This window comes from Urocitellus parryii, chromosome 10 (assembly GCF_045843805.1).
Source record: "Urocitellus parryii isolate mUroPar1 chromosome 10, mUroPar1.hap1, whole genome shotgun sequence".
Taxonomy (NCBI): Eukaryota; Metazoa; Chordata; class Mammalia; order Rodentia; family Sciuridae; genus Urocitellus; species Urocitellus parryii.
In genome coordinates this window covers 36,384,280-36,409,796 of record NC_135540.1, presented here as the reverse complement: position 1 = coordinate 36,409,796, position 25,517 = coordinate 36,384,280, and the positions used below count along the sequence as shown (strand labels likewise).

Below are 25,517 nucleotides of genomic sequence, written 5' to 3'. Positions count from 1 at the left end.
TTCAGGGATAAATATCAGTGTTTCATCAGTTGAAATTGCTAGGGAGGCCAAGAGTTTAGTTCTCTTTTTTTTGTGGTCAAGTACTGTCATTACACTTTCTCTAACCTGTGTTACTGAGACACTGGGTTTGAATCCTGTGTAGAGTGTGAGCTCCTTTGACTTAATAGCCTTATAGAGTTGTGGTGATAACTAAATGAATAAGGAAAAAGGCATTTAAAAAATGTATTAGATTCACTAATCTCACTTCTGGGTATTTATGCAAAGTATTTGAAATCAGTTTGCTGAAGAAATATCTGCACTCCTGTGTTCCTTGTAGGACTATTCACAATAACCAAAGTAAGGAATCGGAGTCCATTAGCAGATGAATGGATAAGAAAAATGTGGGTACACAGTGGAATACTGTTCAACCCTAAAAAAGAAATGTTGTCATTTGTGATGGTGTTGATGGAATTGGAGAACCTTGTGCTAAGTAAAATAATTCAGATAAAAAGAGACAAAAGCCACATGTGCTCACTCATATGTAGAGTTTAAAACAACCAGAAGCAGAGAGTAGAATGGTAGTTGCCACAGATTAGAGGAGTGAGAAGATGATGGTCATTGGATACAAAGTCTCAGACAGGAAGAATACCTTTTTTTTTTCCCTTTGAGATAACATTGCACAGTGTGGTAAGTATAGTAAGTAGTAATGTATATTTTGAAATTCCTGAAAATAAATTTTAAATGTTTTCACTATAAAAAAATTATATATATGAGACAGATGTGGCTTACCACCATGAAAAGAATTAGAATGCATTAAATTGTTTAATAATAAAAATGTATTCAGTATTAAAGAAGTCATCTTTTGATTTAGAAGGAATTTCACTGTCTGATTTTTGCAGAACCATGAACATTACTTTATTATTAGATGTAAGATGATAAATTGAACTGAATCATTGCTATGTCCCATGTTTCTGAAATTAGGTTTTTACTTTATATTAAGTTTATTCCTGATGGTAAGTTATTAGCTACTTCTCTACTAGGCCTGGATGTTTTCCATTCATTTTAATTATGGTACAAATATTTACATTTAAAACGGCCTGTATGCTCAGTTCTTCATTGTATAGGTCTTAAAAAGAATTGTCTAGGGATTCTTATTTTTCCTTTAAGTTAGTTGGAGCTGTTCACTGGTGTGTTCTTTTGTTTTTCTGTCACTTAAATGTTGCATCACATCATCTCTTTTTCTGTTTCAACTAACATCCTCCCTGTCAATTAAATTGTTCTGTTACAAAGGGCAGCCGGTGCCTTTTTTTTGAAGGATGTTGGTGTGCTCTCATGAAACCCATGTTTTCACTAAAATGTAGGTTAGCTGAGCACTTTGCTTTTTAAACCTCAGTTATTTTACTGGGAAATAAGCATTAAGTCTCATTCATAAGGTGGGTGTCTGAGTATAGGTTCCCTCCAGTGTCTCGAATTTTCCTTCCACATGTCTTACCTTCTTCTTTATTCAGTTTCAGAACCAAAGTGGTTAATTGAATCTTTTAACCTGTTTAGTTTTTTTATTCAGATTACTGTTTCTCTGTTTATACAATAGGAATACAACAATTGGCATTTTAGTTGGTTAAATTGAAGGTGATAATATTTTTATGACATATATTAGCTTGGGCTGCCATGACAAAATACCACAGACTCGGTGGCTTAAACAACACACATTTATTTTCTCTCCGTTCTAGAGTCTGGAATTCTAAAGTCTGGGATCTGTTCCAGCAGGTCAGGCTGTTGTGAGGGTGCTTTCCTGGCTTGCGGATGGCCACCTTCACTCTGCACCCTGTCACGGCAGAGAAAAATCTGTCCGGTGCTTCTTCCTCTTATGAGAGCATGAATTCCATCATGGGGCTCCACTCATGACCTCATCTAAGCCCTGTTACTTCCTGAAGGTCCCATCTCTAAGCATCGGCACACTGGAGGTTCCGGCTTCAACGTAGGAATTTAAGGGGAACCCAGTTCAGTAGACAGCAGCTTAAGAATATGAATTTCAGAATATGCTCGAATACAGAGACAGAGAGACCTCAAGAGGCCTCATGGGGTCATGCTTCCTTCTTTGTTTTAGCCAGAATGATTCTTGTTTCTTTTTTCCTTCTTAAAATCTGTTTAATGTTGTATCATTTGTGGGAGGACTTCTGTGGATAGAAAACCAACCTGAGAGTGTTGTAGAGTCAGCTGAGGTGCTTTTGTTCCATTCTGTCCTGCCAGAGCAGGGGTGCTCTTCTTCCTGACGACCAACCAGTGTTTCAGCAGCGTGTCGGCCGTGGAGCTCTTTGTGGTGGAGAAGAAGCTCTTTATGTGAGTAGGTCTCCATTCAGGGAAGGGGCCTTGGTGGCTGTCAGTCAAATTGGTCATATCTGGAATTGAGCCAAAGATGCGATCCTCGGGATTATGAGTGGTTTTCTTCTCCTTTACTTATTTCTTTAAATTGACAAAATATAAATTATATACATTTATAGTGTATAACATGAACTTTTGAAATATGATTGGGGATTACTAATATTAACTGAGGAAAAGCAGTCAGAGGTGAAACAAAAAATCAAGTGTGCGGGGCCTGCTAGCAAGGGAAAAGGTAATTTTAGGTTTAGGTTATGGTCAGCAAATCCCAGTGGTCCAGAGAAAGCAAGCAACAAAGGAACTGAAAACTAACTCTTATTTTTTAACAAAATAGTAGGTTATAGTAACCCTTGCAAGAAAAGTTTGAGAGGCTTTGGTAGAGATTTAGAGGTGGGTTAAGCAGCAAATTAGAGGTAGTAGGTAAAGCTGACAAAGAATGTGACCAAGTGTAGTCTCCCAGTGAATGGAGGAGTGGAGAGAGCCAAAGGGCAGCCTTGCAGTAAAGAGCAGACTGGGTTTGTCTCTGTTTTCCAAAGATGGAAGGGATTTGCTCATATTGACATGCCAAGGAGAGGAATCGTCAGAGAGGGAAGGGATAAAGACCCCAGTGGAAGAGTTTGGAATTATGGGGCAACATGTCAACAGGAAGAAAGATGAGGACTTAGTAGATGACCGGACTACAAGTGGAGATGTGATCATTAAAAGAAGCATTTTTTTTTGTTGTTGTTCTTAACATGAGAGTAGCAGAAGTAGAGTTTAGGGATCTGCTATAGCATTGGGGCCTTGGAGACTATCAATGTCACATTCTTCACACTCAGAAATGGGGAGAAGAAAAGCCCCTGTTACACTGAGATTAGCCCCTCAAGTGCTGCTGTTCAGGCAGAGCCAGCCTCAGAGGAGCAGCAGAGTCTCTGAGGAGAGTGAGGAGAACCAGACTGTGTCCCTGGAGGGGTGATGTGGGCCAGAGTGGGCGGCAGCAGGAGGGGTGCTGTCATGAGAGCTTCACAGCAAGAGCCTTGGGGGCTGATGCCCCAGGGAGGCTGCACCTGAGGTGGAGAAGGGCATTAACCAGGGATCAGCCTGGAGCCTGTGGGCAGCTGCAGTGTCAGATCTGATGGCAGCAGGTGTCTGCACAGCAGCATCTCATCTGGGCTGTGCCTTCTCAGACTAATCTGGGACCTGTGGTGTGTTTTTGTTCTGTAGACACGAGTACATCAGTGGATACTACAGAGTGTCATCTTACTTCTTTGGAAAATTGCTTTCTGATTTATTACCCATGAGGTTTTTGCCAAGTGTCATATTTACTTGTATACTGTACTTCATGATAGGTAAGTAACAAGACAAAAAGGGTGTGTTTTCAGTCTTGGTTGTAGATGAATCCAATTTATCTATATATATTTTATTACTATCTATATCTTTTTGTAGAATTATATAGAGTGATCTAGATACAGGTAAAAAATATTAAAATATACATATATATTCTCCCCCACCCATTCTCTAATCAGAGGAGAATGGTGACTTTGGGGGTTTAATGATTTAATAAAAATACTTGTTAGATAGATACAGACATTCATTTTACATTATACTCACACTTCGCACCAGATTCATTGCATCAGAATTCCCATATATTTCACTAATAGGCACATATACACACACCAGAAATATGTATTTTAGACAAAGTGCTATACAATAAAACCATCACTTAAGTGTAACCCTTCCGTTTTACACATAGCAGATGTGTTGTAAAGAGTTGGTCATGGAGTTTAGACCCTCAGGTTCCTAGTAGGTGTTCTTATGGCTGTTCCAAAATCTTCAGACTGCGTGACCCAGAGCATTACCTCATAATAGTTTATAAAATAGTTTCAGAATCCAAAATTAGTCCTGTTCTTAATCACAGAGCTATGTGGTGATTTGTTGAGGGGGAGTCAGGTTATAGAGACACCTCCCCTCCCCTAGATATAAAAACCACTTTGAGGTCATGAATCCTGATCCTGGCTTCTTCAGTAATGCAGTTGTAGCCGACAGTGAGTAATGTGGGTATGTGGGTATGAGAGTGTGCTCTTGATGAGTTTCCTATGACAGGAGAAGGCAGGAGAATTTGGCCAGTTGTGCTGCCTATACTTGTTTAACTCAGCAACTCAGAAATTGCCCATAATTATGCATAAGGGAACACAGGTATTAGTTATATGGGATAGTGTTATGTAGTAAATGTAAAAAAACAATCTGTATGATAACTTTATGCACTTACATGGAGGGAAAAGAATAAAATTGAATCATATATAACTTTTTTTGCTCTGATGTTAGAGTCTGTTTGCACAATGAACCACCCCAGCTACACAGTAGCGTAGGCAGCCTCAATGACCCCTTCTTTTCTTTCAGGATTGAAACCACAGGCAGACGCTTTCTTCATCATGATGTTAACCCTTATGATGGTGGCTTATTCGGCCAGTTCTATGGGACTTGCCATCGCAGCCGGTCAGAGCGTGGCATCTGTGGCTACGCTTCTCATGACCATATGCTTTGTGTTTATGATGGTGAGTGTGAACAGAGCCTCTCAGGAGAGGGAATTGTTCCCCTTGTTCCTTCCTGCCCCTTCACCTGTCCTGTAAAACCTGCTTTGAGGATTCTGTATGTGGGACTCAGATACTTTCATGAAGCCATATGCTGAAATATAGTTTGTATTACTGGCTTTCCTTCTGGCCCTTTTAGTTGTGGATGGACACAATACCTTTATTTTATTTGTTTATTTTTATGTGGTGTCAGGGATCCAACTCAGTGCCTCACACATGCTATGCAAGCGCTCTACCACTGAGCCACAACTCTGGCCCTCTGATGTGCTTTTAAAAGACAATTCTGTTGCTATTTTAGAAACCTTGATAAATAAGAACTTAAAAAAAAAAAACAATGATTGGCTGGTTCCCTCATAAAAGACGACAGGTTATCTGCCAGCCTTTAATGCTGGTGTTAGAGAACTGCCACCTGTTTATCCACAGCAGAGTTTGGTTGCATTCACTGCCCTTTGATCCAGATCAAAGCAAAGCTCTGTGAGAGGCATAGAGCAAATCCAGATCAAAGCAAAGCTCTGTGTGGCTCGGGGGAGTCTTACTGGGGCCCCTCTTGTATTTTGAAACCCTTTCTGGGATTCTGAGAATCTCTTATATCAATTTATTTCTGTTTTTTTTGTTGTTGTTGTTTGTTTTTTGCTTGATGGGTAATATTCCTAATCTTACATGTCCCTAAGTTTTACACTCACATAGACTCAATGGATTAATGGAACCAGTCATCTTTTTTTCCTATTCAGACATTTTTTTTCCTTTTCAGACATCAAGGACTGCTTAGCTTATTAATGAAAATGTTAATATTACTTTCTGTTAGAGTTGGAGTATGTATCTTTAAATATGACATAATTAGCTCAGAGTCTTCTCAGAATTTAGTTCTTCCTTTCTGAATTTGGAAACTACCAATGTGGGTCATGGTACCTACAATGTACCAGTGTAGCACATGGTACATCCAAGAGTAGATATCCAAAGGCACATGACAACATTGTCATTGCTCTGCACATCTCAGTGTATCTAGTATCAGTTAGGACAGTGTTACATGGACCTTGTAGCTGTCCCTGGTATGTCTCAAGCAGTCCTTCCTGGAGTCTCCATTGCTTTCTGGTCACTTTAAGTGGAGGTATTGACCATGTTTTCCGACGTACTTCACTATATTATGCTTTTTATCAGTTCTAGGCATTGGGTTATCTTAAGCCTGGATTCAGAACCCCCAGTTATTCCTAAACTCATGGACATACACTGCAAATCCTCATAAATAATGAATCTTATTGTGTGGGTATATAGGGGGGCATATGATGCTCAGGATTGTTCTGGATTATGTTCTTAGATTACAAGGTTTATTAGGGTGAACACATAGTGGTGGCTTCATTAAAATAATAAGCACACTTCTTTCTTCGTGTCCATGAGTTCTGCATTTAAAGATTCAGCCAACTGCAGGTAGAAAATACATATATAAAAAAAATTGCATCTGTACTAAATATGTACAGACTTTTTTCTTGTGATTTTCCTTAAAGAATACAGTATACTATTTACATGGCATTATGTTGTATTAGGTATTATAAACAATCTGGAGTTGACTTTAAATAAGTACAGGGTGTGTATAAAGTATAAAGGACGTGCATGAGTTATATGCAATTAAGGGACATGAGCATCTCCAGATTTTGGTATCTGTATGTGGATGCCAAGAAGTGACTGTACTTCTTAATCTTCCCTTACAGTTACAGAGAAAGATTAGAATCTAGTCTTGACAAGGATTTTCCAAATAAGTGGAATATATAATATAAACTATAGGTTTATTGTATTTCCATTAAACGTGAACTGCCACAGTTATGCAGAGGTATACACATGCAAAGGAGGATGATGAGTAAGTGCTTAAAGTAGTGGAAAGAATTTCAAGAAAGAATTGGTCCTAGCAGAATGTTTAGAAGGTTGTAGAGTTCTTGAAGAGGATTCTGTTTAGAATTTTTCATGAAACTTTTGGACCTGTTCTGACCCTTCAGTTTTGCTTTTTGTAGCTTTTTTCAGGTCTTTTGGTAAATCTCAAAACCATTGCACCTTGGCTTTCATGGCTACAGTACTTCAGCATTCCTAGATATGGCTATACGGTACGTTGTCCTTATCTTCGTGAGTGGGTTTCCACCTGGGAACAACCAGAATCAAGCCTGACCCTCTCATTTCCATACCCATAAGCTGTGAATGTCTTCCATCTAGGAACTGTCTTTCAGGAAAAATACATCAGTGTTTCCTTTTAGCCTTGTTTAGCAAAAGGTGAGGGAGTCAACTGGGTATTTTCCCAAGTCACACCATTGTCTGAGGAAGATGGAAGGTTGGGGAGAAATCTCAAAGGGGAAAGATTGAGGAAAAGATTGACTAGTTGGTGAAAAAAATATTGTGTTTCAGTTTGATAAGGAAATAAATGAGAAGATGAGAGACTAGAATTCACAGTTTATGTTAGAAGGAAAACAAGGATTATTTAATACTCAGAGCCATATTGGTTTTAGGGAGCTAATCAGCTCCAAAATAACCTGTGTCTTAACACACCACGACCAGGTTTCTAACTTTAGTTGTTTCACTTTGGTAAGTACTGTGTGAGAGACTTGGTATGTTTTTAGAAATAACAGTAGAATTAAATTTAAGAACATTGTTTTAGTCAGCTTTTTCATTACTGTGACCAAAACACCCATCAAGAGCAGATTAGAGGAGGGAAAGTTTATTTGGGCTCGTGGTTTCAGAGGTTTATAGATGGCTGATTCCATTCCTCTGGTCACGAGGTAAAGCAGCATGGAAGAAAGGCCCAGCAGAGAAAAGCTGCTCAGCTCTTGGCAAAGTCAGGAAGCAGAGAGAGACAGAGAGAGAGAGAGGGAGAGACAGAGACAGAGACAGAGACAGAGAAAAGGGAAGGAGAGAGAGGAAGGTGTTGTAGGGAGGATCGACCCTTCCAGAGCATACCTCCAATGACCCAACTCCACTAACCATGCTCCACCTGCTCATGGTTACTACCTCGTTAGCCCATTGAAACTAGGATGGACCCATTAGGTTCAAGTCTCCTAATTTAATCATTTACTTCTGAATATTCCCACTACCAACACAGGAGGTTTTGGGGGATACCTCGTATTCAAATCATAATAGACATAGTTGTGATAATTCCTTGGAAACCTTTTGAAATTTACAAGTATTACCTTGCCCCACTCCCCTTTCTATTGTAGGCTTTGCAGTATAATGAATTTTTGGGACAAAACTTCTGTCCAGAATTAAATGAAACAGAAATCAGTACCCGTCCTACCGAAAATTTAATGTAAGTATGCATGCAGTGTCAGAGTATGAGATTGATTCTACTATGGAGTGGTGTAGAAAGGCCCCAGGGCTTAGAACTGATAGGAGTCATTTCAGTGTCAACAAACATTTCTGAGCTTAATTTTTTTACTCATAAAATAATCATTGTGCCCTAATATATGTGAACGTGCTATACAACTCCTATATTCTTCTAACAGTCAAAGTTGTATTTAACATGGAATACTATTTCCTGTGTGTTGCTTGCTTGTTTAGGCCATTTTAAAAGATACTTTTTAAACAGTTTTGATTTTGATTTTGTTGTAATTTTTTTCAGAACAATTTGAAATGGGCTGCTTTGATAGTTTAGCAAGGGCTTATAGCTTTGAACTATATGTGATACCTGTGAACCCAGCCACTAGTAAGATCTAACAGGGGAGAAATAGTATGAAGAAGTAAGTTTGTTTTTGCATAGTGTCATTAAAACAGAAATCAGGTTTTAATAAAATTATAGGATCTAGTTTTAAAATTTGAATAATATTTTCTATGGCTGTTGTTAATGGTTTGATTTTGATGCATGAATTAATGAGAGAAAAGAAAATACTGATATCCTCAATCTCTTCTAAATGTTCAAATAATTGTTAGTAATAGGTCACATTTCTATTTTGAGTATTAATAAGGAAAATCTGTGAAGAAGGGTTTTCTTTACCCTGCCCACTCTTTCTTTGTTTGATCTGGGTGTGACATCTTTGTAACAGAAACTCATTGCCAGGATACTAGTCAGGATGGAGTGCTTGGGAAGAATGTGACCAGATAAGGAGGAGCCATTGAGGGCTTCATGCTCATATAAGGCTCATCCTCACAAAAGGAGGAAGGAAACTCCTCTTATAGCAAGAGAGGCCACTGATGTTTCTGGAATGATAAATTCTTAGAGGTGCACAAGAATGGCAGCTGGCAATAACTGTGGCTGCACCAGGTGTTTTTAGTACCAGCTGATTTTCAAACCTGTGGCAGGAATGTTCCATCCTGCTGTGCTCCAGTTGCTACCTAAGGGTTGAGTCTGATTCCTGGGCCTCCTGGTCACGTCCTATAGCTGGGTTTCTACACTCCTCCCTAGTGTCTTGGTGCAGCAGTTGACCAAATATTGCTCAGATTGGAAGCCTTTACTCCCTTTGTTCTTAGATTTAGCATTCTTGCCTGTATTCTTTTGCTGGCTGTCTTGTTGGTGATCACCTTAGCAAGGGCTGTAAGTGTCATTAGTTTAAGCTAAGGGTTGCCCATCAGAAGTAAGTGAAAGATTAACTTGGTAAAGTTTCCTTCAAAGAGAGCAGCATCCTAGATTTGTTAATGAATAAATCGGAGGAGGCTAGAAACTTGGTCCATAGCATGACTCTGTAAATTTGGCCAAGGTTGTTAAGCTTCCTTCCCTTCCTATTTTAAATGTGTATTATATATATACTCTTGGGATTGTAATAGCTATTAACTAAACTGTTAGGTACAAGTTACTTAGCATAGTATCTAGCAAAATTGTAAGCATTCAGTGACTGTTAGCAATTATTCATGAAGGGATTATTATTAACAATTTTGTTACCTCTAGGCCTCAATAAGGAGCAGAGAATATGCTGAATAAAATTTGACAGATTTTAGGAATGACTTTATATTGTTTTCTGTTGAATTTCAGGTGTACTGGTGAAGAATACTTGACAAATCAGGGCATTGATCTCTCGCCTTGGGGCTTGTGGCAGAACCATGTGGCTTTGGCTTGTATGACGATTATCTTCCTCATGATTGCCTACCTAAAATTGTTACTTCTTAAAAAATATTCTTAAATTCCCATTTACTTTACTGTGAATTACTCTTGCATTAAAAAGGAACACCTTAAGTATACAATGAAGTTTTTGTTGTTGTTGTCTTCTGTTAATTTGCCATCATGCTGTCATTTAGCAATAATTATTTTGTAACAGAAACATTCACAGGAATCGTGAAAAACTGAATTATACATTTAAAAACTGACAAAATACACATTAGTTTATCTCATCAGAGGGTAACCTTGAGAAAGAAATGCAGTCTAAATTATTGATCTGAGAATGAAGAATTGAATTCTAGAAACTATTGACCAGTTATTAGTATTTCTTGTGTTGATTCTCTCATGGTTAAAGTTAATAGGTAGTTTAATACCCCTCCAATGTTTGTTTGTTTGCCTTTGTGGTGTGAGAGATAATACTAGCACAATAGAGGCCAGCACTCTACCACTGAGCTATATCCCAGCCTGCCCTCTGATGATAATCTACGAATCTATGATCTGCCAATGTCTAATAAATAACAAGTATAGTAATACTGTATTAAAAGTATGGAATCTAAAATATGTTGGAAAACCTTGCCAACCATGATGATAAAAAAAAGTCTTTAATAAGCTTATTAAATGTTGGTGGAACTTACTGATACTTCTCTAGGGGAATTGTAACAATCTCAATTTTGTGTTCTAGTCTACACAGGTACATATTTAAGTTTCCCACCTTTTAATAAACTTCATTTTAAAATAATTTTAGAATTATAGAAAAGTTGCAAAGATAGTGTGGGAAGTTCCCACGTGTCCTTTGCCAAGATTCCCTTAATGTTAACATTTTATATACTAAACCATACAAGTCAAAGCTAAGAAATTAGTGTTGGTATTTTATTGTTGATCAAACTATACATTCTATTCAGATTTCACCAGTTTTTGACTAATATTCTTTTATTGTTCTGTGACTCAATTCAGGATGTCACATTGCATCTAGCTCCCCTTTCTAAAATCGAATACTTGTGGAAATTAAGGGAACTGGGAGATTGCTAGAATATAGACCTCCCTCTGCCCCAGTAACTGTGATCATATTGAAATGCCATAATTTTTATTTTGGCAAGAAATGCATAACACAAAATGTATCACTTTTCATTTTTAAATTAAGGGACAGTTTTTTAAGTGTGAGTTTACTTTTCTATAAAAGGGAAAATAAAATGTTATTTGATACATGTTCACTTAAGAATATGTATATATTTTCAATTTTTATTTCCTTGAATGTCAAAATTAATCTATAGTGGAGGGACCACTTAATTCCATTTATAATAAAGAAAATTATAGTTACAAGTCAATGCCATTTGCTGTTTGTTTTCTGGCTATTCAGGCAATCAAGGAAGCCTGCTGCTGTGAAAGCCTCCTTGGTATCTGGGGGAGGGAATAAGAAAGGTGAGAAAAAAGTGGTTAGTTAGGAGAGATGTTGAAGAGGAAGTATGTATACCCTGATTGGATATACATACTTCCTCTTTGAGGATTTGAATATTTATTTATTCATTTCTTTATTGTGGTGCTGGGGATTGAACCCAGGGCCTTGCATTTGCTAGGCAAGTACTCTACCATGGAGCTACATCCCCAGCCCTTGCATTTGAATTTTATTAACATATGCTGAATCTATATGTGTTTGAAAAGTAGTATCACTCATTTGTGAGATGTCTTTTGCTTATTCCAGTGCTTGCCCCATGTCATTAGAGCAGAATTGACAAGGTGACAGGAATGGATGCAGTCAATGGGTCTTTCAGCAGCTGGGCTGCCTCGATGGTCCTGACTTCTCAGGAAACCAGAGCAGCTAGCAACTTGGCAGCAAAATGATAATATGCAATTACAGAATGATTGTCTCTTATGTCTGTGAGATAAACATCCTAAAGGATGTGCTAACTTTATAGAAATGTTTTTGTATTGTCTGTGGCTGTTTTTGATCACCAGTAGCAAAGTAGTTGGGACAAAGACCATTATCACTTACAAAGACTAAACTATTTATTATCTGTCCCTATAAGTTTTTATACTTGTACATTAAATCAATAGGGCCCTTTACCAGGGTCAGGACCATGAAACAAGCATATTGGTGTCTCCCAATATCATTTCAATGGACTCATTTGTTGAATTTATGTTCCCATCTCTGCAGATACAGGCCCTGCTGGCTAAGAGGTTCTGAACCTTAAAGAGCAAGGTACAGGGTCCCTTGGAAATATAGTAAGGGTTCCAAGGAATCTGACAATATCTGCCACAAGTAGTTACTTTAGGATTTCCACACTGGTGGGATAGTAGCAAAGAAAGGAGTTGTAATATTGATCACCTCCAAAGCCTCTGCTTACTGCTACATAATGGGCAGAGAATTCAGAGAGGTAACTGTATTTCCACAGAGTCTTGGCAGCCAAGCTCTCAGGATTGAAGGTGTGGATCACTATATCAGGCAAGCAGCTTAATAGAGCTGAAGTACTGGCCAAGAATAAGGAAATTCTGGAAAGGATGGCAGAAGAAAAATAATAGTGATCAGCCTGTGACCAGTAGCAGCAATGGGGACTGGCTAGTTCCACTGACCCTCCCATTCTGTGTTTTCTAGAGATTACAAATGGCCTCTCACTCAGTCCACAGCAGCTTAAGGTGGGCATGGGAGGGTCTGCATGGTACAAAGGGTGGGCTAAAGTGGGTGCTGTTGGTATTGTCAAGTCTCCTCTGTGCTCTTCCACTTTTGGTTGCAGCCGGGGTGGGCATTTTCATGTGAGTTGAGCTCATTCTGACAGCATCCCTCCTGTACCACTCTTCACTTTTCTGCTCTCTGCCCCCAAACTGCAAGAATCTCAGCTTGTATGCAAGTGTCGTGGGAAAGTGCTGGGCTTAACACCCTATTAACACCCTCAACTAACAGGGATCAGGCCATGGAGAAATGCCTCAGATTTACGTTTTGCAGACAGAGATGATGGGAGGAATTTTTTCCTGCTATCAGAAAAGGAATCGAGTCCCTGTTGCCTACGGAGAAAACTTCAGAAGCACAGCTGTATGTTGGCATTTCCTCCTCCCCTGACTATGTTTTCTATTCCATTTTCCTAATAAACTATTCCTAAATAAACTATCTGAAACAGGTTCTTGTCTTGGCTTTTCTCTCAGAGAAACACAAACTGAAACACTCCCACGGAGACCAGAAACAAGCATGTCTACGATCGCCACTACTGTGACACAGAACTATCCTTATTTAAGTTGAGATGCTCTATGGATCACCTCACAAATAATCAGTAACTTTCCATTATAATAGCAATATCCCACTAAAAATACGGAAGACAAGATTATGTTCATCATAAGAATAAAACCATAAAGCAGTGAAGTCATAGTGGCAATACAAGTATTCATATTAGTGAATGTAAAAGGTCTTGGATGAATTTTAGAAACAGTTAAAAGACATAAAGGAAGATCTGAGTAAATGGACACTTACGTTTCTGATATTGTAAAGATGTGAACCCTCCCTAAACCAATAAATTGAACACAATTCCAATTAAATTTCATTGGGACTTTTTCCTCTGTTTTTCCCCCAGAAACCCATTAAACTTTTTATAACAGAGGAAAACAAAGGTTCACAAAAATGCTTAGTTGATTTGGCAAAATAAAAACAGGAAAGAGGCATCACCTTATTGCACATGAACATATTATTTAAGACAGTAGTAAAAATTGTGTAGGAAGAGTCATAGGTTCATATAAAAGTAAAATGACACATGTAAATGTGAATCTGAAATATATCAGTGATACTATAAAATAGTAAGGAAGACTTCATAGAGTGTTCAGACAATTGGTTCATGATATGGAGAAAAAAAACCCATGGGCCTTATATACAATTATTATTTTATTTTTTAGTTATAGTTGGACATAATACCTTTATTTTTACTTGTTTTTATTTTTATGTGGTGCTGAGGATCAAACCCAGCACCTTGCATGTGCTAGGTGAGTGCTTTACTGTTGAGCCACAACCTCAGCCTCACAATTATTCTTAACATGTAGTAAATATGAAAGATAATTTATGTTTCATAAATAAGGATTTGAGGACCTTATGAAGGTCTCCTAAAGATCCACAAGAAAAAGTGGAAAATTGGTGGATTTTACTAAATGAAAATGAAGGAAACATTGACAAAGTTAACAGATGAATGAGATATTAACAGGGTCTAAAACTAGTGAGAAATTAATACTTAACCATACAAGTTTTTATAACTTAACAAAAATCATCTTGACTCAACTGATAAGGGCAATGAATAAAAACATACTCGTTTCTTATTCGATTAAAATATAAAAATCTAAAGGTTTGAATGCACAATTTTCAAAAAATGGAACTCAAGTGCTCAACAACTGTGTGAGGGGATGTTCAACCTTATGAGGAATCAGAAATGCAAAGTAAAATGAAGTCTCTCTTTAAAACCATTCCTTTAACAGATGAGGAAGCTGGAAGGTACCAGTGCTGCTGAGGGCGTGGCTAAAACTGGAGTCCAAGAAGGTGACTGGGACTGTAGACAGGGCGGTCACTCTGGGGGGCAGCCTGACAGTTCTGGGAAACATATACACTGGGGTTCCAGCACTCCATTCCCTATTTTATACTCAGAGAGGAACTCGTCAATAAGATAATTTTGTACGCACAAAGATGTTTAAGTGGAGACATTAGAAGCAACTGTTCACTACAGGCATGGGTGAGTAAAATATGATGGCTGCAGGATAGGAAATACGACACAATCATCAGAATAACTTGCTAGAGCTGTTACTGAAAACTTGGTCCTTGTCCCCAGTGCCAATTCAATAACAAGGACACAGTTTCGAGAAAAAGGAAAAAGAAAATTTTTTGCTTTGTTGGCAAAGGAGAAGCACAGGGGTCTCCTGTCCTAGAGCCTATGATTCTGTGCATCAGGGAGAAGAGGGTTTTTGAAGAAGTGATCCATTCCAGGTGTTTCCTGTGGGGGGTTGTGATTCACTTGTTAATTTGGGAGGCAGCTTTTCCTTAGATCTCCAGGCCCCATCCCTAAAGTTTGAATTATTTGGTTCTTGTGGTGGCTCTGGGCTCAGCCTAGGATGGGTAAAAGGTAATCCTGCCCCCTCACTCAGGTAGGGAAGGGGAGGGGAGAAGAGGAAAAGAAAACATGTCCATGTTAAAATACGCCTCAGTGGTAGAGCAGCAAGGGCTATCTTCAAAGTATGAGGTGGACCACCGTCACAGAGCTACAATACAAAATGCACCTTAAAACTCTGTAAGGAATAATGCAATCCAAATATAAATTCACTTTTATGTTTAAACATTTTAAAAGGATTTAGTTTTCTGCATGTCCAATGTTATCAGAATTGGCTCCTATAGGGCAAATGGCAGAAATGGGTGTGTAATCTGGAGATGGAGAAGAAAATATAATGATGGTAGTAGATAAGAAAAAAAATGCATAAAACATTAGGGTTGGTGTGAAAAACATATGGCACAACATACTGCAAAAATATAAATTAATATACACATAGATGGTATTATTAGAAATATTAATGATAATGAGTTATTGACCAAGAAACTGCTTTGGTTTATATCAAGTAAAACAAATAAAAGAGAATACAAGAAGAAAAGGAAATGGAGACAGACCTGCTTCACTCAGCAGTGGAGGGACCCATTTTCAAGAAGAAAATGCCGAAGGGCTACTACAAGGATCTGAGTTTTACAGGGTTAAGCAGGGCCACATCACAGGAGGAGTTTATAAGTTACTTTTCCTGGTCTTAAACTTTTGGTGGTCCGGGGAACTGGCTCAGTAAGAGAAATTGCGAAAGATCAGAGTCCTGGGTTTCCTTTTACTCCCAAGGGGTTATAAGTTTCCACTTCCTTCTTAAAGGCTTGGGATCAATTTTGCTTAGTCGTGTTCAAGAAGAGCTATCAAGATTGAGTAGGACGCTTATGATCGCCTTAATGAAAACATTTTAATTTTGATCCCAAAATGAGACTTGGAAGTTGTTTTTTATCTTTATTGGTCCCAAAGCGTCAGTTATAACATTAAATTCAATTGCATGTGAGTTGAGGCATGTAGGAAAAAATAGAAATGAAAATTCTTTATACTAAAATTATTAAAGACAAACAGTGACAATTTGAGGCCTCTTCCAATTCTATGATATGGTTAGTGTCACTATATTAATCTATAATTGATCTTTGGGGACTTTCTCAACTGATTTCAAATAAGAACTAAAATAATAATAATAATAAAGTGATACAGTTAGTCTTATAGACATTACATGTAAGAAAACCACCACAATAAAACATAGTACTTATCATTTATTTTAACCAATCATATAAGTTCTAGCATAATGGCTACATACCCATTCTATGGGCTCTTTTCTAGTTAAATTTTTAGGGAAGTTCACCGTAAGGAAGGTGATTGAAATAAAAGACTCCTATCTTAAATCTACGTAGTAAGTGCATGAATTATTCCTGAGTAGAGCGGAATGTCCTACTTCCCTTCACACACTGAACAAAAGTGGCAATACAGATTTTGTGGTTGAAGATGAAACTCAGAACCCTCTGACAGTTCTCTCGTAGCTTTAAAAGGCTACTTCACTGTCACCTGAGAAGATCTGGGCAGGGTAGGAACTGGGCATTAACACTCAGTATACTTTTCGAAGTTTTTTTTTTTTTTTTCCTGAACTCAATATTCACATCTTGATTTCTCATATAAGAAAAAAAATCATCACTGATCCACAGGCAAAAGTTATGTAAAATAAGTTCAGAAGATTAACTATCAGTCCCATTGACCAGCATCATATGGCAATCAGAGCATATAGTGTCCTTATAATGATGATTGGGACCGTCACCTTCTCACGGATCAGAAACATACACACCAACACTCCATTATATGTGGATTTTGGTGCTCCCATTTCCATTTCCACCTTCCTGGGTGGCCTGGGAGGAGGCAGAGCTGGAGCTTCTGAGGCTGACCACTGAGTCCCACAGGTGTGCCTAGCCGGTGACTTATCTGCAAAGCTGCGTCATCAGATTCCTAGCGCTCCAGCTCTTCCCACACCAGTTGCTCTGTCTGTTCCCTGTGGATTTCACTGTCGCAACCCAGTCTTTCATCCTAACTAAGGAAAAGAACCCAGGGTATTGCTGGTGGGATGATGCATGCTCATACATAGAAAGTGCCTTAAGAAATCTGGGGGTCAAGCAACCTGTTTCTAGTTAACTAAGCCTGGAGAGTCACAGCAAAAATTAGTAATTCTTAGTCACTGGAGTAATTTCTCAATTAATCGTACCCTCCAGTGAAGGCAGGGCCATCAGTGTTTGGAGTATTAAGAAAGTCACACTATTGCTGAAGATAAACCTAAATAGACCCTCCAACTTCACATCCTCTTAATTGACTTAAAAATCTCCAATTTTGGAGGTTGTATAGCTAGGCAATACATTATTAGTTTCACTACCTTTGCTGTAAATAACACCTCTGACCTGTGGGTTAAGGTAATAGTTACTCTTCAGGAGTCTGAAGGTCACTTTTGCTGAAAGCACTGGCTCTTCACTTGGTCTGCAGATGTTGGATGGGTGACTGGAATGGATCGAAAATGCTTGGTGTCTCTGTCCTCAGATTGTGTCTCTCTCCTTTGTTGCTTTAACCTTTGGGTCAGATTCTGATCTGCTCTATTGAATAAAACTGTAATAATATAAGGTCAACTTGACCTACACTTGCCTAGTCCTGCCCCTCTTATGGCTGAAGACACCTACCAGCTGCCATGAGTGTTAATACTAGACCCTAAAAGGAGTAAAAGAGGTGATACCCAAGCACCTGGAAAAATCTCTTCCTATTCCCAGAAAAGACAGGAATATTCCTCCCCATTGTAGTCTATTCTTTCTCCCCATTTTTTTTTTCAACTTCTATCTGTAACCCCTCACCCCTGCTGGAGTTGAGAAGCTGGTTTGTGAGCAAAGCTCCTGTTATGGTTTCGATGGGAAGTATCCCCCAAAAGCCTATGTGTGAGACAACACAAGAGCACTCAGAGGTGAAATGATTGGGTTATGAGAGTCTTAATCTAATCAGATCATTAATCCACTTGAATGAATGGGTTAACTTGTGGCACTGTAGGCAGGTAGGGTATGGCTAGAGGAGGTGGGTTAATGTGCCTTTGGGGCTTATATTTTGTCCTTATTGAATGAAACTCTCTCTGTGTCCTTGTTTCCATGTCCTCAGCTGCCTTCCTCTTCCACACTCTTCCACCTTGAGGGTCTGTCTCACCTTGGGCCCGGTCGAGATGGACAAAGGTGCCATATATGCAGTTGAGGGGAGAAATAAAGAATGTCCACATGCTATGCCCTTTTGAATGCTTTATTCACTCAAAATCACTCAATACAATTTCACTCTGTAGGTTCTTAATCAAGAAATGACAATCCTTAATGTTGGGCACTACAAACACAATACTTCAGACTGATAAAAGCAATAAACACAACTAATTCAAAGCAAACAAATTCTAAGTTAACTCTAAGCACCGCAAACACCTTAACCATGACAGACCTATTACAGACATTCCTTCTGCATGCTGTGCTTCAGTGCTAGATTTCAAGTCTTAGGTCTCCAGTCCAGCAGATGCACACTCACTCAGACTGCAGCAATCAGGCCAGGAACCAATGGAGGCTTCTCCTGGTATGGAGTGGACAGCTGGCTGAGGAGACAGATGGTCATAAGGAGAAGGCGCCTTTCTCCCCAAGGTCAAGAGGCTGCTGTAGGGTTTGAGAGCGGTGAGAACGATGCAGAGGACCAGGCAGATGTTGAGAAGAGTTGGGATGGCAGTCTAGGTCCTCATCAGGCTCTCTGGCATGTGTGTATGCATCAGTATCAGCTGGCTTGAATGTCTGTTCATTTGCTCCGATATTTATACTAAATTTTGGGGGCTTCTGCACACCCTTTTGGTCCCTATCAGTTGTTACCAGGTTTCTCAGCAACATCCTACATCTTAGAGTTAGGACATACGGTCTGGTGGTTTCTGTCCTGATATTACTTTCTGACTCTTATCAGGGTTAAGGCAAATGGCATGTTTATGTCAAGTGACTTCACTCTGACTCTTATAGGGGCTGTGGAAAGTGACTTGTTTTATCAGGGTATGCCCCATGACATATTGGAGGGCTCTGTGGGCTTGCCTGGTGGGACTGCAGGTTTATTTCAAGAAGGAGTTTTACAATGGAGTTGCTTAGGCTGAGGCCATTCCTACAGGCCCAGAGAAATGGAGCTGGCTGTCTATGGACTGAGACCTCTGAAACTTACGAGAGTCAAATAAACTTGCCTCCTCTAAAATTGTTCTTGTCAGATCTTTTGGTCACAGTGATGAAAAAGCTGACTAAAACAATTCTACCTTTCTCCCAAATATTCATCTCTTGGAAATTTGTTTTCCTATGGGATAAGCTTCTGAACCTAGGTTTGGTAAAAAGACCTCCAGATTTTCATTTGATCTGTAGTTATGGAGGAAGATAAACATCTCAGGTTAAGGTTTACAGAATATAAAAATACCTTGATATTTTATAGAATTAGAGTGTTTTGAAGAAAAAAAAAACCATGAAAATGAAGAGTGAAAGGAAATAACATTGTGAATGTCTATAAGCGTATTTTTTCCCTCATCTTCAACACTTCATTAGGAAGCGGTCGTGGAGTGCACCTATATCCAAAAGCACCTGTTCACCAGTCAGGTGTTTTCTAGCCTACGACCACTTACCTCCACCACCCCATTCACTAGCCCCCCAGCACCTCTGGTCTCTTCATGATCTTCAGCTTCAGGGTCACAGTGTTGATTTTGGACATGATGCTGCCAATTGTGTGCCTTGTCATTGTATTTTCAGCCCAGTTGGCCTTTCAAATGCAAATGCTGAGTGTTTTTTCTTCAACAGTAGGATAACCTGAATCCCCCTCCCCTTTTCCTTTTCTCTTGCTGCGCTGGGGATGGAACACAGGGCCTGCCAAGCCTGTGCGCTACCACTGAGCTACATCCTCTTAAGTGTTCTCAGGCCTTGGAGACAAAACTCCCATACTGCTGATGGGAGTGTTGACTGGCACAACTTTCTTGCCAGTTTGTGTTATATCTGAAGTCTTAAAACTCCACTGGAGATGTTTTCTCTCCTTCTGGGGCTATGTCTACTCTCTTCATCCTCTTCCTCCTCAGAATCATCCAGACTTCTTGGGAAACTTGGACTGCTTGTGGGATGTGGTAAACAGCTGTGGTCCAGGTCCAGGAATTCCTGAAGAACACAGGGTCATCAAGTGAAGAAAAGGCACACTGAGACCTCACATGATTTCCCCCAAGATCTTGGGTAAGTAGGAAATGTGCATGTACTAGACCAGGATTTGCACACTTCCCAATTGGCTTGACAATTTTCAGAACATATTTTAACTATCCACAAGGATTTGCTAGCTTTTTCTTTGAACAATAGAAACAGAGCAAATAAAGAACAATAAAAACAGAGCAAAGAAAAAAAGCAAATTAAACTATATTTATCACCTTCTTTTCATAAAGATAATGATTTTACAAGCTTTGAAGTAGGAAGGCTATAATAAGAATTTTGACCAAGTACAGAATTGTAAAAATGTTACTCACTGTCTTTGTGTTTACATTTCTCTATGACTATTGAAGTCTGTCGACTCTTGGCACTCTTCTGTGGAGCAGTGTTTAGAAAACACTATTCTACACTTTCCCTCAGAGGAAAGAGGCTTTTGTGAGTAGCATTCATCTACCTCAATTACTGAAATTGTGTTGTTGTTGTTGTTTAGCCATTTATATTTAAAAAATTAACAGTAAAGCTTTTAGTTATTTTTTTATGATTGCATAACCTCATTTACATTTAATTTATTTATCCATCTATCTATCTATCCTCTATCACCATCTGAGACAGATCTTGCTATGTTGCCCAGCTGACTTTGAACACCAGGGTTTCAAGGGAATCTCCTGCCTTAGCTTCCCAAGTAATTGGGACACAGTTGTGTGTCACCACAACTGGAGGTTATTTAATGTTAATTACTTTGTAATTATTTAAGCGGAAGGCAGATCCTAGTTTTAGTTTACTATGAATGTTAATAATTTAAAGATCCACAAACCAACTTGAATAAATTTATTTATGTTTCGGTTATAGTAGTAACTAATATAAACACAGTTCCTAGTGGAAATTGGCCACTCACTAAGTGTGTGTTAAAAGAATAGTGAATATATTCTCAGTTTTCAATAAAACTTTTGTAGAAGAGCTATATGGAAAGAGTCAGGGTCTTTCAATAAATCAAGAAGAACCAAGACCCTTTTCCTTATGTACATATTCAAGTTTAGTTAACAGAAATAAAATAAAATCTCTACATATTCCATAACTTTCTACATCAGAATATATAGGAATATGTAACAGATTTTGAGAATACCAAGAAACTTGAGTCATTGATTAATTATTTATCTTTTATATTATCTCATAGTAAGTAGCTTCCTTGTATATGTTAAGTATGTTAAAAACAAAACAAAACACAACACAAACAAACCAGTGAAATACAAATGAGGATTTTTCACTAATAAACGAGAGGCAGGGTTGGGGGTAGTGGGAGAGCGCTAGCCTAGAATGTGAGCGGTCCTGGGTTGGTCTCCAGCACTCTGAAACAAACCAAAAAACTAGAGGCAGAGTTGGCTTTGCATGGTTGTGCAGGACTGTAAAACTGGCCATGCAGGTTCAAATTCTAAAAAGTGAACTACATATTCAGCAGGACAAATTTTAGTTGTTCTGTGACATTAAAAATTTTTGTCAAAATATTAAAAAACCCCTTAGTGTAGGATATAAATCTGTAGAGGAATTAAAAAGTAAAAGGGAAATTTCCTTAGTGCACTGAGATTCAAAACATTAGAAACACTGAAAATTGAAATGTTTTATTTCTTTACAAAAAACATATGCGGAGGGGCTGGGGTTGTGGCTCATTGGTAAAGCACTTGCCTAGCATGTGTGAGTCACTGGGTTTGATTCTCAGCACCACGTATAAATTCATAAATAAATAAAGGCCCATCAACAACTAAAGAATTTTAGAAAGGGGCTGGGGCTGTGACTCAGTAGTAGAGTGCTTGCCTAGCATGCATGAGGCACTGGGTTCGAGTCTCAGCACCACATAAAAATAAAATAAAGGTAGTGTGTTCATCTACAAGTAAAAGATATATTTTAAAAAAACATATGCAGAGTAATTTGAACAGTGCTTGCCTTCTCATATATTTCATTGTATCCCTTACAATGTGAATTGAGTGTGTTTTCTATGCATTGGTGAATTTTCACACTCTTCTAAATATGGTTTTCCTTCCAACATTTTTCTTTTGTATTTTCATTATTGTGAAATATCTCTAATAATTAATTCTTCCTTTAATATGAAAAATGTTGCTTGTGTAACTTCTTCCAACTTCATTCTTTAAATCACACTTTCCTTATTTACATTGACAAATTGGCCTTCCCTATGTTCTTCTGGGTGTTCCCAGGATCTCTCAAGTGGTGACAGAGTCCACATTCCCATGCTCAGCTATTTTTCTATATATCCATTGAATTTGCTTTGATTTCACTTCCCATGTTACCATAGTTACATTTCTTTGCTGTGCTTTCATCTTTACTGACCCATTTTTTTTCAATTATAATTTATGTAAAATGTCACATAGGTTTATTACCAGGAGACCAGGAAGCAATACTGAACACTGTTGCAGTTGTCTAGTGACCAATCAGCAACAGGTGATAACAGCTGGTTGCTGAGCTTGATGCACATCTGTTTCTTAGGCAATGCTTTATAGACTGAAGAGCCAGCAGTGGAGTTTGTACTTTGTGTTATCACTCACAGTTACTGTATTGTGATAATTGAAACCTCAACTCTAATGTTAAACACTTGGAGTTATGTAACAAAACTGTGGTACTTGAACTTTGTATCAAAACTGTGCACAGAGCTTTATATACACAGGGGAGATTTGCTAAAACGTAGACAACTGTGATGCAAAATTCAAGATAACAGGAATCTTAGGTCTCATCCAAGGAACTTTGTTTATAAAAGTTGAGGTTATTCCCTTAAAAAATGATCCACAGTCTAAGTGGTGCCAAGTCTTGAAGCAAATGGAAAACAGAGCCAAGGAGCCACTACATCTACCCGCATGGCAGGGAACAATCTGTGCACTTCAAATGCAGTTATTTTTGTTGGGCAAGTGTTTATTCTTTGAACCAAAGAGAGAATCACACTGAGAAGAACAAAGCTGCCTCACTTTCCTGTCCTACCCTTCCACTTAACAATTGGCCACTTCCTGAGAAGGTGTGGAAGCAGAAGTTCTCAGGCCCGGAATTGTGGCTTCAGTCCAGGGACCTTTTCCTTTGACTATTTTATAACTGCACTGGAAAGTCAAGGTCGAAGGGTAAAGAGGTAAATATTTTCCTTCAAAACTTTTTCTTTTTTAAAATGGCAATTGAAATAGGAGAGTTGGAAACGTCTTTACACCATCTTCCCTTCTCGTTTATTCTGAGGGAGTGTCAAAACATACAAAGGAGCTCAGCTCTTAGGTGTCAAAAAATGATTGAAAATTGAGTTCAGGGCTGAAAAGAATTGCCTGAGCTCCTTTTTAAGTCCAAGCTAGTACCGCATCTCTTAAGCCTTCAAGATAGAGAACATTTAAATTATCACTTAAATATAGCAATCTTGTCTTTATTTTAAACAATTTCAACAGATTCATGTTGATTTAGAAATTTGACTAAAAAAATGTTCATTTTATGTAGGAAATTAAAAAAAAAAATCTGAGAATTAGAATTCATCCTGTCCTTCTGATAAGATCTGAGAGTTTCATTTCGTTTATGCTGGGCTAAGTCAGATCTCACAAGTATCTTTGATGATGGCAAAAAACATCTGGTTAGCTGGGTGTAGTGGCGTGTGCCTGTAATCTCAAGCAGTTTAGGAGGCTGAGGCAGGAGGATCGAAAGTTCAAAGCCAGCCTCTGCAATTTAGCAAGGCCCTAAACAAATTAGCAATATCTTGTCTCAAAATTAAAAATTAAAAAAGGGCTGGAGATTTGGCTCAGTGGTTAAGCACCCAGGGGTTCAATCCCTGATACAGGGTGGGGGGTGGGGGGTGGGGAGAACTGCCAAAATCATGTTCTTTACAGCTGTAAGCCTTACATTAAGATTTATGGGGTTGTTTTGCATTTATAAAATGGGAAAAGTAACAGTATGTCCCTAGATATTGGTGCTGCCTGTTAATGGGGAATCTGCACAGTGCTCAGGACAGCCCCTAACGCAGGGTCAGTGCTGCAACACTCACACAGGGTCAGTGCTGCAACACTCACACAGGGTCAGTGCTGCAACACTCACACAGGGTCAGTGCTGCATCCCTCGCAGCTGCTGTCATTCAGTGACTGCTGTCTCAGTTCTGGTCTCTTCCCTTCCCCAGTGGTAATTCTTTGTATTTCCACATCTGTTTCAACAGACTTTCTCAGAACACCCAATAGATAAGGTCTCCCTTTAACATGCCCTTTCTTTTTAGCACCTGAACATGGTTGTAACCATAGAGTGGCATATTTGATTAAGTCTGTTTTCCTGACAGAGTCTTCATCTGAGTGGGGCTGTCTGTTTTCTTTGTCATAGTATCCTCAGTGTCTGCCAACTGCCTCACAGTGTATTCAACACATTAAGCACTCAAATTTGTGCACACACGCACATGTGCGCGCAAATCTGTTGGCTTAGTAGATATTTATTAAATGATTCATGAGTGAAACAATGAAGACATTCTTACTTTAGTGAGCTGCTAAATCTCTACCAATTTAGGAAGAATATTGTTTAGGATTCTTTTTTTTTTTTAAATTCTATTTGTCTTTTTTGGTTATATATAACAGTAGAATCTGTTTTGATGCATTTATTCAAACATGGAATATGTCTTATTCTAATTAGGATCCCATTCTTGTGGTTGTACTCGAGTCACTGTGGTGTATTCATATGTGCATAGGAAAAGTTATGTCAGATTGGTTCTATTGTCCTTCCCATTCCCATCCCCTTTCCCTTCCTTTTATTCCCTGCTGTCTACTCCACTAAACTTCTATTCCTTGCCCCCAACCCCCACACCTTGTTGTAGGTCAGCATCCACATAGTAGAGAGAACATTTGACCTTCAGTTTTTTGGGTTTGGCTTGTTTCACTTAGCATGATAGTCTCCAGATCCATCCATTTACTGGCAAATATCACATAGTCATTTTTGTTTAAGATTCTGTAGCAGAAATGAGACCAGAACATAGGATACCTATAAATTCCTAGCTTAATGCTTCATTCCAAGGGGCTGATACTTGCAGTCAGAGTAACATCTCTCACCTTCTCCCTCCATTCCAGGCATCTAAGATTCTACTTTGGTTTCCAAATGGCTAACAGATGCCTGTTTTAGTTGAGATGGATAGAAGGGTCCTCTGAGGAGATTTTGAAAAGTAGATGGTGGCTAAGAAAGACTCTTGAGTGTGGAGAGAGGAGTTTCAGCTTCTTCTTCCCCATCCTACCTCACAAAGTCACTTAATTGTGGGATGGAT

The 25,517-nt window shown here is 38.7% G+C and overlaps 1 protein-coding gene across 4 annotated transcripts in view; it reads left to right on the top strand.

Moving 5' to 3' along the window:
• Window positions 1–10,080, top strand: part of Abcg2 (ATP binding cassette subfamily G member 2 (JR blood group)) — a 114,189-nt gene extending 104,109 nt beyond the window's left edge. For all 4 annotated transcript variants that reach the window (XM_026379649.2, XM_026379651.2, XM_026379650.2 and 1 more), the window contains exons 11-16: window positions 2,230–2,319; window positions 3,562–3,686; window positions 4,738–4,892; window positions 6,932–7,021; window positions 8,123–8,211; window positions 9,868–10,080. In XM_026379649.2, coding sequence (XP_026235434.1) covers window positions 2,230–2,319; window positions 3,562–3,686; window positions 4,738–4,892; window positions 6,932–7,021; window positions 8,123–8,211; window positions 9,868–10,015 — 697 coding nt within the window. In that variant the 3' untranslated portion in view covers window positions 10,016–10,080. The remainder of the gene's footprint in view (window positions 1–2,229; window positions 2,320–3,561; window positions 3,687–4,737; window positions 4,893–6,931; window positions 7,022–8,122; window positions 8,212–9,867) is intronic.
• The last annotated feature ends 15,437 nt before the right edge of the window (window positions 10,081–25,517 follow it).